Here is a 17,301-nt window from a genome sequence, read left to right on the forward strand (position 1 = left end):
ATATAATATAGACTTTTATTTAATTAATATTTTTAGAAATATTTCCTTTTAAGTTAAAAATATTTTATTTATTATTTCCTTTTTGCATTAAGAAAATTAGTTTGATTTTATGACTACTTTAATTCAGTCAAAAGATACTGTTGAATGTTGATATTGAATAGTCAATCTTTCTTTTTAACGAAAAAGAGAATAATTGTCATTCATAATAACCAGAATTTACAAAAATGAGCTTCAAATGGACTATAGACTAAGAAGTCCCCCGTAAAAGCAATGTTTGCATTTTAGTCCCTCTCTTAGGCATTAACAAAATTAGAGGGTTATATATAATCATCTGAAGAGCATTTTGAGCTTTTCAATCCTAGCTGATCTGACTTCTTCATCAGTTAAAGCACCTGCAATCGTCTTCTGCTTCCTTGCCTGAACTTGTTGCATCCTTTCTTCAACTGTTTCTTGGGATCATATCATTTGTTCATCTCAGTTTGTGTTCATTAATGGAAGAAACCCAGAAAATAACATATTTGAGAGACTGAAACTCACCTTAACAATGAACCTTCTAACAGTGACTGTTTTCTTTTGTCCGATTCGATGGATTCGCATGATTGCTTGTTCCTCAACTGCAGGATTGCTTGGCCCTCAACTGCAGGATTCCACCAGGGATCCTACAAAGGGATGATCATAAATTTAGACCAAAGCATAAGAATTTGATTCTCTTGTTTTCTATATGTTTTGTAATATTACCATTAAGAACACATTAGATACTGCAGTTAGATTCAGGCCTACCCCACCAGCTCTTAAAGACATCAGCAAAACTAAAAACAGGAAAAATGATTTACAAAAAGAATTGATTCAATGATTTAATCAGAATTCTTGAGTTGGGGGCTTTACCGTTTTCTCTCGTGTCATAGAACTCTCTCAGAATTTTTGGTTGGACATGTTATGAGATCAGTTTTTGTTGAAGAATCGGGCAATATGCTTACGTCCTCGGTGTCTAGGCGGCGCTAGAAATTTTATTCAATATCTCATAGGTATCTCTATTTATAATAGAAAACCTAGTACATAATTATAAAATTAACCATGTATCATACATCGTAACCCCTGCTAAGAGACTTTTTTTGTAAGGACAGTTGATGTTCGCTTCGCTCACTCCGGTCCATCCCTGTCCTCTTTACCGATATATTTATGAGTCATACCTTACAGTTTTCTTCAGCACTGTCCTACAAATTGGACATAATCCAACTGTTGGTGTCCGCCAACTCGAGAGGAGACATTCCCTGCACATCCGGTGTGCACAGGGTGTGAGGACAGGATCATCCGCAGACTCCATGCATATTGGACATTCCGTGTTTTCAACCCTCCGGATACCGTCAACAACTTCTTCGATGTACGCTTTGGTTGGGGCATTTTGAGTTGGAGTAATGGAATCAGAGTGAATTTCAAGGAACCTTCTTGCAAGTTTGTTCAAGTCTGAATACTGCTGTGAATCAGCTCGACTGCATACATCCCGGGTTCAAAAAAGAACGGTTAGAACAGGTGGTTGCAACATTGCCTCGGTCGACGTTCATGAAATACATTACTTACCTCATAAAAAGAAAAGCGTGGTTGCAACATTGCCTCAGTCGAAGTAATAACTCAAGAATGGATGCATAATTGTGAAGGACCTTGCCTTGTGCAACAAATTGATCAAATTGAACTTGTTTAAATCAAACACAGATGTTTTAGCTTTCATCCCAGCTTATTTGAAACTCGAAAAAGCAAGAAATTGTATAGATACATGGTACACCTACTTTAGATCTTTTGAATAGAGGATCATAGAAATCGCGTTCAGCTTCTGATTGCTCACACTCAATGGTTTGAATATCAGTTGGAGGAAGAACAAGAATTGGCCTAAAGACATCAAATACATGAAACATCAAGATCCTGAATGATGATTTTCAGGGCGGAGGAAACTAAGAACCGAAAAGGTTGAATGGGGCTTAGAGGTGCTCACCTTCCTTCCTTATCCTTTGTTTCCTTCGTTCTTCTCTACGTCAGCAGCCGTAATATAGCTTTGATCAATTTTAATCCTGTTGGATTACCATTCTCATAAGGCCCTTGAATCTTTGCCTTCCACCTATATAAATGCAAATGACACCATGAACAGAGAAATACATAAAGTTATTTGAACTTGTTTATACCATGCCCAGTTGCACCATGGTTCCACATGCAAGAAGCACAGTAGGCTATAGAAATCTTCAAAATTGTTCTGCAGGAAACAATGACGAAGAAAAAAAAATTAAGCACACGACTATCATGGAAGAGGAAAGAATTAAGGGCTAAAGCAAACCTAAGTGGGGTTCCAGTGAGACACCAACGACAGTGTGCAGACAATCCAAAGCAAGCTCTAGCTCCTATCGTTTTTGAAGATTTAATTGTACGAGCTTCATCTAAAACCACCCTATACCAGTCAACCCTGTGGTGAATGATGTTTCCGGCATCCTATATCAGAATGTCCACATAATTCAGTCTAAAGAAGAGTAACTTACAATTTAAGACATGCATAGGAATATTTTGGAGTAAAAACTCGTCTCAGCGCAGATGATAGCTAAACAGAATTCAGCATTCTCTTACACTTTTATAAGAAGCAGTTAGGACCCCATATGTTGTCAAGACAACATCATGCTCGGAAATCACCCTGGGATTGTTGGTTCTTTCACCACCATCGTGAACAAAAATAGATAGGGTTTCAGGTCTTGAGTGAGTTTCGAGTTCATCCTGAGAATTTCACTAGAATTCATTAGATACCACATCAAAATTATTGTCACAAGGCAAGTAACAATCTATCATCCTTTAACTCTCGATGTGAGAGGGAATAAGAAATTACCTTCCACTGGCTTAACAAAGCCATGGGACAAATAATAAGAGTGTTTCCCTTTGCTCTGCGTGGAACATTTCCATAAGCATCTTTCTTGTATGAGGTCCTGCTATCATCAGCTTTTCTCGAAACCGTTTTTTCATTATCGGGATTTCCTTTACCAAGCCTTGAAAGAATTAGAGCAATTGTCATCACAGTCTTTCTGAGACCCATTGCATCCGCTAGAATCTGCGAATATTCTTGTCTAGTTAGAGCCGAAAAATACTATAATTGCGAGGACCAACCCAATAAAAAAGGATTAGAGTAACATACTCCTCCTATTGCCATCTGCCTAGCACATGGGAAATGAACTATGGCTTCTCCAGTGAAGACATTTACATAGATTGAGGAAGCCCTTCTGCTAGAAAGAAAGCATGCTCAAGTTACTGATTACATCACTAAATAGCTAAATGCTTTATCAAAGTTCACAATTAAAACAATATACATACTATTGTTCTTCGATCAAAACACCCATACAAGGGATGCTATCCTTGTGATTTTTGCGGTGAAAACTGTGAGTTCTTTGTTTATCATTGCTCTTGTCAAGTAGACTTGCATATCAAATGTGCTTTATTTACCCTAAGCAGAGCCGAAAAGAAACCTGAAGGGCTTAAACACATAGCCACCACTGATCCACCAGTGGTCCCGGGAGTGGGTAACAAATCACTTGAAAACCCTGTGTGTTTTGGGTGTCGGGAACCATTAGGAGAGTCCACACACTTTTATACTGGTTGTGGGTTCAGCCTACACAAGAAATGTGCCCAGCTACCCCATGAAATCAACCATCCCTTTCACAAACAACACCCCCTTGTTCTACAGTTAATGGTGAACGTTTCTCTTGCAACATATGCCAGCAGACACGATATAGGGGATTTCTTTATTGTTGTTCACCGTGTAAGCTTGCTCTTCACATTAAATGTGCCCAAATACCTCATGAAATCAACAATCCCTTTCACAAACAACACCCTCTTGTTCTACAGTTTAATGGTGAACGTTCCTCCTGTAACATATGCCAACAGACACGACAGAGGTAATTTCTTTATTGTTGTTCACCGTGTAAGTTTGCTCTTCACATCAAATGTGCCGAGTTACCTCCTATAATCAGTAACCCCTCCCATCATAGACACCCTCTTGTTTTACAGTCCAACCATGAAAATATACCTTGCAAGGCATATCCAGAAACCCAAAATCCAAAATTTGTTTATTCTTGTTCACCCTGTAAGTTTGCTCTTCATACTGAGTGTGCAACACGACCACCTTTCATTAAGGGAAAATATCATCAACACACATTTACCTTGTTCTGTAAACAAGCTTTTTCGTTCATTTGCGATGCATGTGGTCTCAAAGGAAATTCTGTTTCTTATACATGCTCTGCATGTAACCTTGTAATCCATCCAAACTGCGCTTCAATACCACCTATCATCACAGTCGGACGGCATCATCACCCCGTTTCCCACAACTATTGCCTCTCAGGAAATGAGTTAAAGAATCAGGATTGTGAGTATTGTGACACCCCAGTTAATATAGACATGGGAGTTACTACTGCTTGTATTGCAATTTTATTGCTCATGTGAAATGTGCAATGGAAGCTTGGCACATTGTAATTGAGGCAAAAGATTTAGATGAGAAACTTGATGATGATTTGTCATCTATTAATCCCATCACTCATGTCATTGAGCAAAATGAGGCTGCAGAAATGACTAGAATAAAACATTTCAGTCATGCACATGATCTAATATTAAGTGACAATTTCATTGATAATGATAAGACTTGTGATGGTTGCATGCTACTCATTTCAACTTTATTTTACTATTGTTCCTGTTACTGTGACTTCTATCTTCACAAAACTTGTGCTGAATCACTTGAAGAAGTTCCGTTGGTCTCATCGACATCAACAACCACTCATCCTCGTTGTCGGCTACATTTTCAAATGCCGATTTTGCGATTGTGAGAGTAGCGGCTTTGCCTATAAATGTGAAGTATGTAATGACCATTATTGTCTCTCATGTGTGGTTAATAGAAGTCATAAAATCACACACCCGGGTCATGAATATTCTCTCCTCTTTTAAATGGGTTTGAATGGTCTTGCAACGTTTGCGGTAAATCCTTGATAAGCCTACATAGATGCAAGCGTTGTGATTTCAATGTGGATGGTTTTTGTCAATCATTGCCGCTTACAATCCGAGACAGGTGTGATGTGTTATGGAATTCGGATTAATTTCCACCAATAATAACAAATTCACCTTGAAAACTATTATCTAGGTGACTAGTGTGAAAACGATTGTACTAAAAATCACCCCAAGGTAGATTCCCAGGAAAGAGGAGGGGTCACAATGGTCCCTCTTAAAACCTACTTTCCTTAGACAGAACTACCAAGACAAGTAATTTTAATAGGACAATAATTAACAACAACTATACCCGACAATAGCTATTAAATAGACATAAAGAGAACACCAAGATTTAATGAGGTTAGGCCAAAATTATGCCTACCTCCTCGAACACTAATAAAATAATATTTCACTAATAGAGGAAATATTACAAAGAGAGAAAGAGTACAAATAGCCTTTAATAGTGAGGAAGGCTTATATTTGTGGGATGCTAAACTAAGGAGGAGGAGGGCTCTATTTATAACAAAAGAATTTCCCCTCCTCCTTATACAAAACCAATGTGGGATATTTGCCAAAAACCAACAAATCTCCACCTTAACAAATTCCACACACGTCTCTCAAAAAATCCAATCTCCAGTAGTGTCTGCAAATTCATCTTTCAATTTGTAATAATATTGACCAAGTCTAAACAATGTTTAAACTTGACCGCAGTTACCACTTTTGTCAACAAATCAGCAGGATTTTACAGTGGTCAGAATCTTCTGGATTATGACTCCACCTTCTTCTAGAATCTCTCGTACAAAGTGATATCGAACATCGATGTGCTTCGTCCTTGCATGGTAAACTTGGTTCTTTGCTAAATGAATAGCACTCTGACTGTCACAGTGCACTTTGATGTGCTTTTGTTCCATTCCCAATTCACCAAACAACCCTTGAAGCCAAATTACCTCCTTCACAACCTCTGTAACTGCCATATACTCTGCCTCTATAGTAGACAAAGCCACTGTTGACTGTAAGGTGGACTTCCAACTGACTGGTGCTTTTGCAAATGTAAACACATAACCAGTAGTTGATCGACGCTTGTCCAAATCACCTGCATAGTCTAAATCACAATACCCAACTACACACTGACCATCTTGTTTGTCCTGCTGAAAGACCAAACCAATATCTACGGTGTTCAGAATATACCGCAGAATCCATTTCATAGCTTCCCAATGCTCCTTTCCAGGATCATGCATATACCTGCTCACAACCCCAACTGCCTGTGAAATATCGGGTCTCGTATACACCATTGCATACATTAAGCTACCAACAACACTTGCATATGGAACCTTTGACATGTATTCCCGTTCTGCATCATCCTTAGGTGACATGGATGCATCGAGCTTGAAATGAGAAGCAAGAGGTGTACTAACTGGTTTTGACTTCTCATTCATGCCAAAACGTTTTAGTACCTTCCTCAGATATTCTTTCTGAGACAAACAAAGCCTCCCCAATTTCTTATCCCTTGATATCTCCATGCCTAGAATCTTCTTTGCTTAACCAAGATCCTTCATCTCAAACTCACTGTTCAATTGAGTCTTTAGTTTCGCAATTTCTGTCTGACTCCTGGAAGCTATTAGCATATCATCAACATAAAGATGAAGATATATATAGGATCCGTCTTGTAGCTTGCGTAAATACACACAATGATCATTTTTGCTTCTTGTGTACTTCTTCCCTATCATAAACTTGTCAAATCGCTTGTACCACTGCCTTGGAGATTGCTTCAATCCGTATAGCGATTTTTCTAATTTGCACACCATCTCTTATTTTTCAGCAACTTTGAATCCATCTGGCTGAGTCATGTAGATTTCCTCATCCAAGTCTCCATGTAAAAATGCAGTTTTTACATCCATCTGAACTAGTTCCAAATCCAACTGTGCTACCAAAGCCAACAAAATTCTGATAGATGAATGTTTTACAACTGGAGAAAATACTTCATTATAATCAACTCCCTCCGTTTGAGCGTAGCCTTTAGCCACCAATCTTGCTTTATGGTGGATGTTATTCTAGTCAGGAAATCCATCTTTCTTTGCATATACCCACTTGCATCCAAATGCCTTCTTTCTCTTCGGAAGACTAGCTAGTTTCCACGTTTGATTCTTTTGAAGGGATTGCATTTCTTCATTCATGGCGATCCTCCACTTTTTATGTTCTGAACTTTGGACTGCTTCATTAAAAGTGGCAGGAACGTCATCAATTGCAATTGGTGATGCAAAAGAGACCATATCAGCATAACGAGCAGGTTATCTAAAGGTCCTCTTTCCCTTTCTGAGTTCAATTGATTCATGTTGCTGTGGAGGTTCTTGGGTCTGAACCTCTTCTTCATCTGACTCTTCTTCTACCATAGGAGAGTCAACATCAGTTTCTTTACTGGCTGGGTCAATTCTGCTTCCTTCAAACTCCACCTGTTTGGGAGTTCCATCTGTCTGCTCCAATTTTTCTGAAGTCACCTTTCTCAACATGGTAGATTCATCAAAGGTAACATCCCTGCTAAAGATTATTTTCTTTGTTTCTGGACACCAAAGACGATAGCCTTTCACACCAGAGGTGATCCCCATAAAGATCGCCTTCTTTGTTATTGGATCCAGTTTTGACTCCTTAACATGGTAGTATGCAGTGGAACCAAACACATGTAAGGAATCATAATCTGTAGCAGGTACTCCAAACCATTTCTCTAATGGTGTTTTACCACCAATAGCAGTCGATGGTAAGCGGTTGACAATGTGACAAGCATAGACCAAAGCCTCAGCCCAAATTCTTTGCCTAACCCAGCATTAGACAACATACATCAAACCTTATCCACTAATGTTCGGTTCATACGCTCTGCCACCCCATTCTGTTGTGGTGTACTTCTGACAGTGAAGTTCCTGACAATACCTTCTTCTTCACAGACTTTCAGAAATGGATCATTTTTGTACTCTCCACCATTGTCTGTACAGAGACATTTGATTTTTCTACCTGTTTGAGTCTCCACCATCTTTTTCCATTTAAGGAAAAATCCTAGCACCTCATCCTTTGTCTTCATTGTATACACCCAAACTCTTCGGGAAAAATCATCAAAAAATGTGACATAATAGTGTGTTCCTCCCAATGAAGTTGTCTTGGAAGGCCCCTATACATCTGAATGAACATAATCCAAAATACATTTAGTATCATAGATTGCTGTTCCAAATTTCACCCTCGTCTTCTTCCCTTTGATGCAATGCTCACAAAAAGCTAATTTGCAAGCCCGAGCACCCTTCAATAATCCTTGATCTATCAGCAATTTCAAGGATTTTTCACCAACATGCCCCAAGCGCATAACCTGGCTTCTGATTCTTGTTCATCAGTAGAAACTGTCACTGCTGCTGTCCCAACAATTGTACTACCCAGAAAGTAATACACATTGTTTCTTTTTCGGATTCCTTTCATTATCACCAGTGAACCAGAGATATCCTCATAATCTCATCTTTTTCTCTCACTTCTAAACCTTTTGACTCTAAGGTTCCCACAGAGATGAGATTTCTCATTAAATCTGGTACATAATGGACACCTGTTAAGGTTCTGATTGATCCATCCTGATTCCTCAAGCGAATTGAACCAATCCCAAGTGTGTCAAGAGGGGAATTATTTGATGTGTAGATAATTCCACCTTTTAGTTCTTTAAAATCAAAGAACCATTCTCAATTGGGGGTCATATGGTGGCTACAAGCTGAATCTAACAGCCATGAACTGGAACAGCTGGTTGATGGCATAGCAACGAATGTGAAATCTAAATCTGCATCATCATACTCGACCACATTTGATTATGAGACAACCTTTCCCCTTTCAGGTTTGCCTTTGTTCTTTAGCCTGGGACATTCTTTCTTCCAGTGCCTTTTTTCTCGACAAAAGGCACATTCATCTTTGCTCAATCTGGACTTTGACTTCGATCTCCCTCTCATTCCTTTATTCTGACTCTTCGAACGACCTCTAACAACAAGAGCTTCTACTTCGACACTTGTGTTTTCTTGTTTGTCTTTTTTTCTCAATTCATAATTATACAAGGCAACAGTTACTTCACTGAGAGACACATCAACTTTCCCATGAAGTAGAGTAGTTTCAAGATACTCAAACTCACCAGGAAGTGATCCCATCAACATCAGAGCCAGATCTTCGTCTTCAAAAGTCACGTCCATATTCATCAGATCAGTTACCAGCTGATTAAAGCTAGTAATGTGATCATTCATAGTGGTACCTGGTACATAGTTGAAGCGGAACAATCTCTTTTTCATGTAGAGCTTGTTCTGACCGCTTTTCTTCAAAAATTTCTCCTCCAGTGCCTTCCACAATTTACTTGCAGAAGTTTCCTTAGAAAATGCATACTTCTGCTCTATAGAAAGACACGATCGAATAGTACCACATGCCAATCTGTTGATCCTCTTCCATTCTTTCTCCTCAACATCATCTGGTTTCTCTCCTTCAATAGCAATGTATAGACCCTGCTGAAATAGGGCATATAGAACCTCACTTTGCCACATGCCGAAATGACCGGTGCCATCAAAAATCTCCACTGCAAATCTAACATTTGTCACAGCTGTTAACGACGATGTGGATGTTTTTATTGCGTCTGCCATTTCTACTACAAATTTTATTTAATAGTTGTCAATGCGGAATGTTAATTATCCCAAGGAAATTTTTTTTGATGTGGAAGATCAGCCTAAGCCGCAACCACAGATCATATTAAAATAAACCAAGAGCTCTGATACTAATTGTTATGGAATTCGGATTAATTTTCACCAATAATAACAAATTCACCTTGAAAACTATTATCTAGGTGACTAGTGTAAAAACGATTATACTAAAAATCACCCCAAGGTAGATTCCCAGGAAAGAGGAGGGGTCACAATGGTCCCTCTTAAAACCCATTTTCCTTAGACAGAACTACCAAGACAAGTAATTTTAATAGGACAATAATTAACAACAATTATATCCGACATTAGCTATTAAATAGACATAAAGAGAACACCAAGATTTAACGAGGTTAGGCCAAAATTATGCCTACCTCATCGAACACCACTAAAATAATATTTCACTAATAGAGGAAATATTACAAAGAGAGAAAGAGTACAAATATCCTTTAATAGTGAGGAAGGCTTATATTTGTGGGATGCTAAACTAAGGAGGAGAAGGGCTCTATTTATAACAAAAGAATTTCCCCTCCTCCTTATACAAAACCAATGCGAGATATTTGCCAAAAACCAACATGATGAACATCTGCTCGCACTCACATATCACTTGTAAGTCATTTTATAAGTGAAGTGAAGGATTGGATTTGTTATGTTTATTCAGTTAAAAAGTTGTGTATATTCATAAATAAAATTGAACTTCTTCTCAAATTTGGGTTGTTTTTAATCATTTTTATTCTCAAATTCATTTTTCCTAAAATTTTTTGATAATATTAGCACATAAAGAAAAGAAAGTTATTATGGATACATATAATTGAGTGCATGAATTGATTCCAAACTTGCATCTTAATGTAAGGTAAAGTTTTGATTCTAAATTTGCATCTTAATATACTAATTTGCTCTGGTAAAGTATTTCTTTCCCTTGGGACACACACAAACTGTATCTTTCTGCAACAATATTTGATTCTAAACTTAAACCCTACCTCTTAAAGAAGGGATGGGCAACCCCAAGTACAAGACCCTAAAAGTAAAATGGTTTGCATATCTTTCAAAATAGGTAAAGGGAACTCGAACATTTGAAGGAAATAATCTATGCCCTTGTCTTTTTTTCTTGTCATGTCTTTTTACACAGTAAATGTAATTTTATTAATATAAATAAAATTGTCAAAAGGTTCCCAATCAACACTTCAAAGAAACACAAACAAGTACAAATGTCACATATCCTAAACTTGCAACTCTATATAATGTGGTTTCTGAAAACCATGATAATCTTAAACACATAATTTCAGTGAGAGTTGAAACATAAATAAAGAAAAAGAAAGAGTTAGAGATGGAGTCTCAGAACTTTGGGCACATGCATACAATGGTGTTCAACGAGGAGAGGGGCAATGAAACCAAAGAAGCTCATTGCGGCATATGTGTAGAGATGGTGTCCGGTCCATGCTTCATCTGTGCCGAATGTGGATTTTCACCCTCTTGTTCTTCGATCAAAACACCCATACAAGGGAGACTGTCCTTGTGATTTTTGCGATGAAAACTGTGAGTTCTTTGTTTATCATTGCTCTTGTCAAATAGACTTGCATATCAAATGTGCTTTATTTACCCTAAGCATAGCCGGAAAGAAACCTGAAGAGCTTAAACACATAGCCACCATTGATCCACCAGTGCTCCCGGGAGAGGGTAACAAATCATCTGAAAACTATGTCTTTTTTGGGTGTCAGGAACCATTAGGAGAGTCTACCTACATTTCTAGTGATTGTGGGTTCAACCTACACAAGAAATGTGCCCAACTACCCCATGAAATCAACCATCCCTTTCACAAACAACACCACCTTGTTCTACAGTTTAACGGTGAACGTTCCTCCTGTAACATATGCCAACAGACACGAGATAGGAGATTTCTTTATTGTTGTTCACCGTGTAAGTTTGCTCTTCACATTAAATGTGCGGAGTTACCTTCTAAAATCAGTAGCCCCTCCCATCGTAGGCACCCTCTTGTTTTACAGTCCAACCATGAAAATATACCTTGCAAGGTATATCCAAAAACCCAAAACCCAAAATCTGTTTATTCTTGTTCACCCTGTAAGTTTGCTCTTCATACCGAGTGCGCAACACCACCACCTTTCATTAAAGGAAAATACCATGAGCACCCATTCACCCTGTTTTGGAAACAAACCCCGTTCATTTGTGATGCATGTGGCCTCGAAGGGAATTCTGTTTCCTATATATGTTCTGCATGCAACTTTGTAATCCATCCAAAATGTGCTTCAATACCGCCTATCATCTAAGTCCGACGACATCATCACGCCGTTTTTCACAACTATTTCCTCTCAGGAAATGAGTTCAAGAATCGGGTTTGCGAGTTTTGTGACACTGAGGTTAATATAGATCATGGGAGTTACTATTGCTCAGATTGCAATTTTATCGCCCATGTGAAGTGTGCAATGAGAGAAGGCTGGTACGTTGTAATTGAGGCAAAAAATTTAGATGAGGAACTTGATGATGATTTGGCATCCATTAATCCCATCACTCGTGTCATTGAGCTAAATGAGGCTGGGGAAATGACCAGAATAAAACATTTCAGTCATGCACATGATCTGATATTAAGTGACAATTTCATGGATAATGATAAGACTTGTGATGGTTGCATGCTACTCATCTCGGCTTCATTTTACTATTGTTCCTCATACTGTGACTTTTATCTCCACAAAACTTGTGCTAGATCACCCAGGAAGAAGATGGAATGGTCTCATCCACATATACGAGGACTCATCCTTGTTATCGGCTACATTTTCAAATGCCGATTTTGCGATTGTGAGAGTAGCGGCTTTGCCTATAAATCTGATGTAATGAGCATTATTGCCTTCCATGTGTGGCTAATAGAGGTTATAGAATCAAACATCCAGCACATGAACACTCTCTCTTCTTTTTAGAAGGGTTCCAATGGAATTGCAAAGGTTGCGGTTGCTTGACGAGAAGCGCATATAGATGCAAGCGTTGTGATTTCAATCTGGATGCTTGCACATCATTACCGCTTTCGAGACAGGTGTGATGAACATCCGCTCGCACTCACATATCTGGAGGACAATGATTATTCAGAATATCTTCACTGTAACATATGTGAGAAAAGAAGAGATCAAAATCACTGGTTTTATCATTGTGCAATTTGTGATTTTTCTGCTCATCCCCAATGTGTTCCTCAAAGCCGTCTGTTGATCAAACCTGGAAGCACGTACAAAGCAGAAGGCCACCACCCGCATCCTCTTACTTTTGTACGCAAGCCTCATTATTATCTTCGATGTAGCAAATGCAGTAATCTCTGTCAAGATTTGGCTCTCCAATGTGCAGACTCTACATGCAATTATACTGTCCACTGGGGATGTGTAAAGCCCGTTGACTTCGATCCTGACAAACCAGTTGCGTTTTACAAAACTCAATCAGATTGCTAAAACTGAAGGAAAACATGATTATAAAAAACAGGGTATGTTCATTTGCTAATTCCTCCTCTGTAAATATTTTCTACTTTGATTTAACTCTGCAGATTCAATCATAGCTCATCAATCATCTTAATTCTTTTTTCTTCTTGGTTCCATTTTCTGTAAGGTTCAATGGGGATGGATCAAAGAAGCAGGTTCAACTGCATATATGGATGAGAAAGCTTGGTTTCAAACATGGAGTTGCATTACTTCTATTTGATTGCTGGTTTTATTGTGTTTTTTATTTTCATTGTCTGCAAAAATAAAAAGTGTGGTGTGTAAGAAGTGTTTGAAGATAATAACTAACGTCTCACTTGTAAGTCATTTTATAAGTGATGAAGTGAAGGATTGGATTTGTTATGTTTATTCAGTTAAAAGGTTGTGTTTATTCATAAAGTGTGGTCTGATTTTTCATTATCCGATGCCTATTTAGGGAATTAATTAGTTTGACGATATAACTTTTTGTTTTTTAGTAATTCCGTATTTACATGTAAAAAAATAAAACATAGATGAATATAAAACAAACTTTGTGAACAAATATCAAATATACTAATTTGTGGTTGCAAGTAAAGTGCTTGGGACACTTTGTGAATTTTAAAGTGTTTAGGGGCATTCTAAATAATTAACACCACATTTTCTTTTCACGTTTTACTTTTCGATCCTTTGATAAAATTATGAATCCTACGGTGGGTTACAGTATAAAGCCTTTATTTATCATTTTTTATGAGAATTTAATTAATTATTTCCGAATAAATTCGACGACGACAAGAAATGTAATATTATTAGTAAACACTAATCTACGTGAAGTATTAATAACTTCCATCTCTACATTAGTAAGGGTAAAACAAAATAATAAATTATTTCTAAATAAATTATTTTTTAAGGTATTAGTATTAGATTATTAAAAGAAAATATTAATACACAATTGAGTGGATTCTATGCATTAGTAAGGGTCAAATTATAATTTATTTTTGAAACATAAAGTTAAAAATGAAAAAAAATCCAAAAATCTTAATTTTTACTGTTGGTTTCAAATCGTTGTTTTCCTCGTAAACTTTTTTCCACCCATTGACCATTAGTTTTATAGTCAAAACAAATTTTTTTTAATTAAAATTACTTTTAGAGAAGACATTAGCAAACGAACCCTTAAAGCCTTCGTCCTTAAACTTTTTAATAGAAAGTTATTAGATATAAATACATTTAAATGTATAATATTAATAAAAGTTATGAGGTAAATACATTTAATTGTATAATATTAATAAAGTGTCAATTGGATTAAACTCGAATTATAAAAAAATGTTTATTGTAATCAACTCCCGTTTATCGGACTTAATGTTTCTCATATATATATATATATATATATATATATATATATATATATAGGAAAATATTGCGGAATACGACTATCGGATAGAGAAAAATCGTAATTGATAATTTGAGAAAATAAAATAAAGATAAAGAAGACACAAATTTTACGTTAAAAATCCCTAAATAATATAGAGTAAAACCCACGGGCAAAGGTAGAATAATTTCACTATGAGAAAATAGGAATTACAACTTCTCTCGATCTAACAAGGAGAAAACAATGACAATTCTCTCTTGATAAAAAAGAGAAAACAATTATCAAGAAAACTCTCTAATTTATCTAGTATTGGGAGAAAGCTAGAATGATATGGGATGATTTTGAAGCTAAATGGGTTAGTGTATTTATAGTTGAAGCTTAAGGACTAATCTTGTAAATACTCTAAAGTACAAAGACTAAATGAGCAATTTTTTCATGTCATTTTCAACCAAATCATGTTGCCAAATTTCAACCATTGTTGTTGTCAACTTATTGCACCGAAAGTTTGGCCAAGTTGGCCACTTGACTTTTCAACAATCTCCCACTTGAAGATTTGATTGAAACAATCATATATTCACACCATTCTTTCTACATTGTACCTTCATGTTGCTTACATTTTTGAGAGGCCACAAGAGGATCGACACCAAGTAAATTTATCGGTATTGACCGCCTTCGTCATGGAATTTGTTATGTTGACTTTGGTATGGATTTTCTACATGTCTACCGTCCCTTCTTCTACATTTTCACGAATGAAGTGGTACTGAAATTGTATGTGTTTTGTTTTTGAATGAAATGTTGGATTCCTTGCTAGATGAAAGGCGTTTTGACTGTCACAAAATAGAGAGACAAACTCTTGATTGTGCCCAAGCTCCTCTAATAGCATATTCAACCAGATTGCTTCTTTACTGCTTGTGTAGCTACTACATATTCTACCTATGTTGTGGACGTAGCCACAAATGCCTACAATTTTGAAACCCAGTTTACAGCTCCACCAGCTACTTTGAACACATATCCTGTAGTATATTTGCTTTTATCCAAATCCCATGCATAATCAGAATCAACATACCCATTGATAAGTAAATTTGATCCTCCGTAACATAATGAAACATTTAAGGTCCCTTTGATGTATCTCAAGGTCCTCTTTACTGTATTCCAATGCACTTTGACTAGATTCGCCATGTACCGACTAACCACTCCCACTGCTTGTGTAATGTCTGGTCTTGTGCATATCATAGCGAACATTAAACTTCTCATTGCCAATGCATATGGTACTTGAGACATCTCCATCATCCCTTCTTCACTGTTAGGACTCATACTGGAGGATAATTTGAAGTTAATAAGAAGAGAGGTAGAAATTAGCTTACAATCTTGCATGTTGAATCGTGACAAGATCTTCTTCAAGTAATTCTTTTGTGAAAGCCAAATCTTCCTATTACTTCTATCTCGGTGAATTTGCATCCCAGAATCTTGTTTACTGATACTAAGTCCTTTATTTCAAATTCCCTAGCCAGTTGTTCCTTCAATTCTCCAATATGATCTTTGTTGGGTTCTGCAACCAACATGTCATCCACATACAACAACAATATAACAAAATCGTTATCACCAAACCTTTTGAAATAAGCACAAGGATATGCATTAAGTATGTTGTATCCAAGACACATAATAAATGAATCAAATCTCTTATACCAACACCTTGGCACCTGCTTTAAACTGTACAGAGATTTGTTCAACCTGCAAACCAAGTTCTTCTTTTCTTCTTCTAAAAACCTTTAGGCTGGAGCATGTAAATCTTTTCTTTAAAATCTCCATGAAGAAAAGTTGTTTTAACATCTAACTGCTCTAGACGTAAGTTCAATGTAGCACACATTGCCAAGACTACTCGAACCGTTGTTAGTCGAACCATAGGAGAAAAGATTTCATTGAAATCAATACCTTCTTTTTAAGCATATCCTTTTACCACCAGTCATGCACGATACCTCTCAACTTTATCGTTACTATTTCGCTTGATTTTGAAGACCCATTTGTTACCAATTGGCTTCATTCCTAGTGGTGGTGGAACAAGGTCTCATTTATTATTTTTATGAAGAGCTTCAATTTTTTCTTGCATTGCAATCATCCACAGTGAAGCATCTAAGCTGTTTATTGCCTCCTGGTATGTTGATGGCTCACCGTCCTCTGTTAAAAAACAATATGCAATATTTTCTTCTATAACATAATCTGAGTGCCAATTGGGATGTCTTTTTCACATGATTTGATTGATGAGTTGTTGGAGCTTCAAAACTCTCTGGTTCTTGTTCATCATGTGCTGGTTCTGCTTCAGAAGAATCTCCTTGTTCAAACTCCTTTTCCACATGTATCTGTGTAGTCTCTGGCTTTTCAATGCTATCATATTCTTCTTTTCTTTGTAGTTTATCTTCTACAAAGATAATATCCTTACTAATGATCACTTTGCGGGCAGTGGGATCCCACAAGCGATACCCTTTTACTCCATCAGCATACCCCAAGAATTTGCATTTCCTGGATTTTGGATCCAACTTTGAAATTTTTTGGGAGTTGTACATCACGTACGCAATACTTCCAAATACATGGAGGTTTGAATAATCAACTGGTTTACCAGTCAATATCTCCATTGGTGTCTTCATCTCTATTGCAGTTGATGGAGCTCGATTTACCAAATAACAAACGATATTGACTGCTTTTGCCCAAAATTGTTTTTCTAGGCCTGCAGCCCTCAACATTGCTCTTGTTCTTTCTAACAAGGTTCTGTTTATCCGCTCTACCACTTCGTTTTGTT

General features: G+C 37.1%; 1 protein-coding gene and 1 pseudogene across 1 annotated transcript; one reads left to right on the forward strand and one right to left on the reverse strand.

Annotated features, from left to right (window-relative positions):
• Positions 1-208: 208 nt before the first annotated feature.
• Positions 209-4,008, reverse strand: LOC120151911 (annotated as a pseudogene).
• Positions 4,009-11,019: 7,011 nt separating this feature from the next.
• On the forward strand, positions 11,020-13,138 carry LOC120151917. The gene is made up of 5 exons (XM_039164226.1): positions 11,020-11,167; positions 11,265-11,722; positions 12,128-12,326; positions 12,412-12,535; positions 12,736-13,138. The coding sequence occupies exons 1-5, from the start codon at positions 11,020-11,022 to the stop codon at positions 13,136-13,138; spliced, it is 1,332 nt and encodes a 443-aa protein (XP_039020157.1).
• The last annotated feature ends 4,163 nt before the right edge of the window (positions 13,139-17,301 follow it).

This window comes from Hibiscus syriacus, unplaced genomic scaffold, assembly GCF_006381635.1.
Source record: "Hibiscus syriacus cultivar Baekdansim isolate YM2019G1 unplaced genomic scaffold, ASM638163v2 tig00002840_pilon, whole genome shotgun sequence".
NCBI classification, from domain to species: domain Eukaryota; kingdom Viridiplantae; phylum Streptophyta; class Magnoliopsida; order Malvales; family Malvaceae; genus Hibiscus; species Hibiscus syriacus.

Excerpts from the sequence above, each read along its gene's own strand:
- LOC120151917 (XM_039164226.1), top strand. The coding sequence starts at position 11,020 with ATGGAGTCTCAGAACTTTGGGCACATGCATACAATGGTGTTCAACGAG. Across the intron at positions 11,168-11,264 it reads ATGTGGATTTTCACCCTCTT|ACTTGCATATCAAATGTGCT; the intron begins GTTCTTCGATCA and ends CTTGTCAAATAG. Across the intron at positions 12,536-12,735 it reads GCTTTGCCTATAAATCTGAT|GTGTGATGAACATCCGCTCG; the intron begins GTAATGAGCATT and ends CTTTCGAGACAG.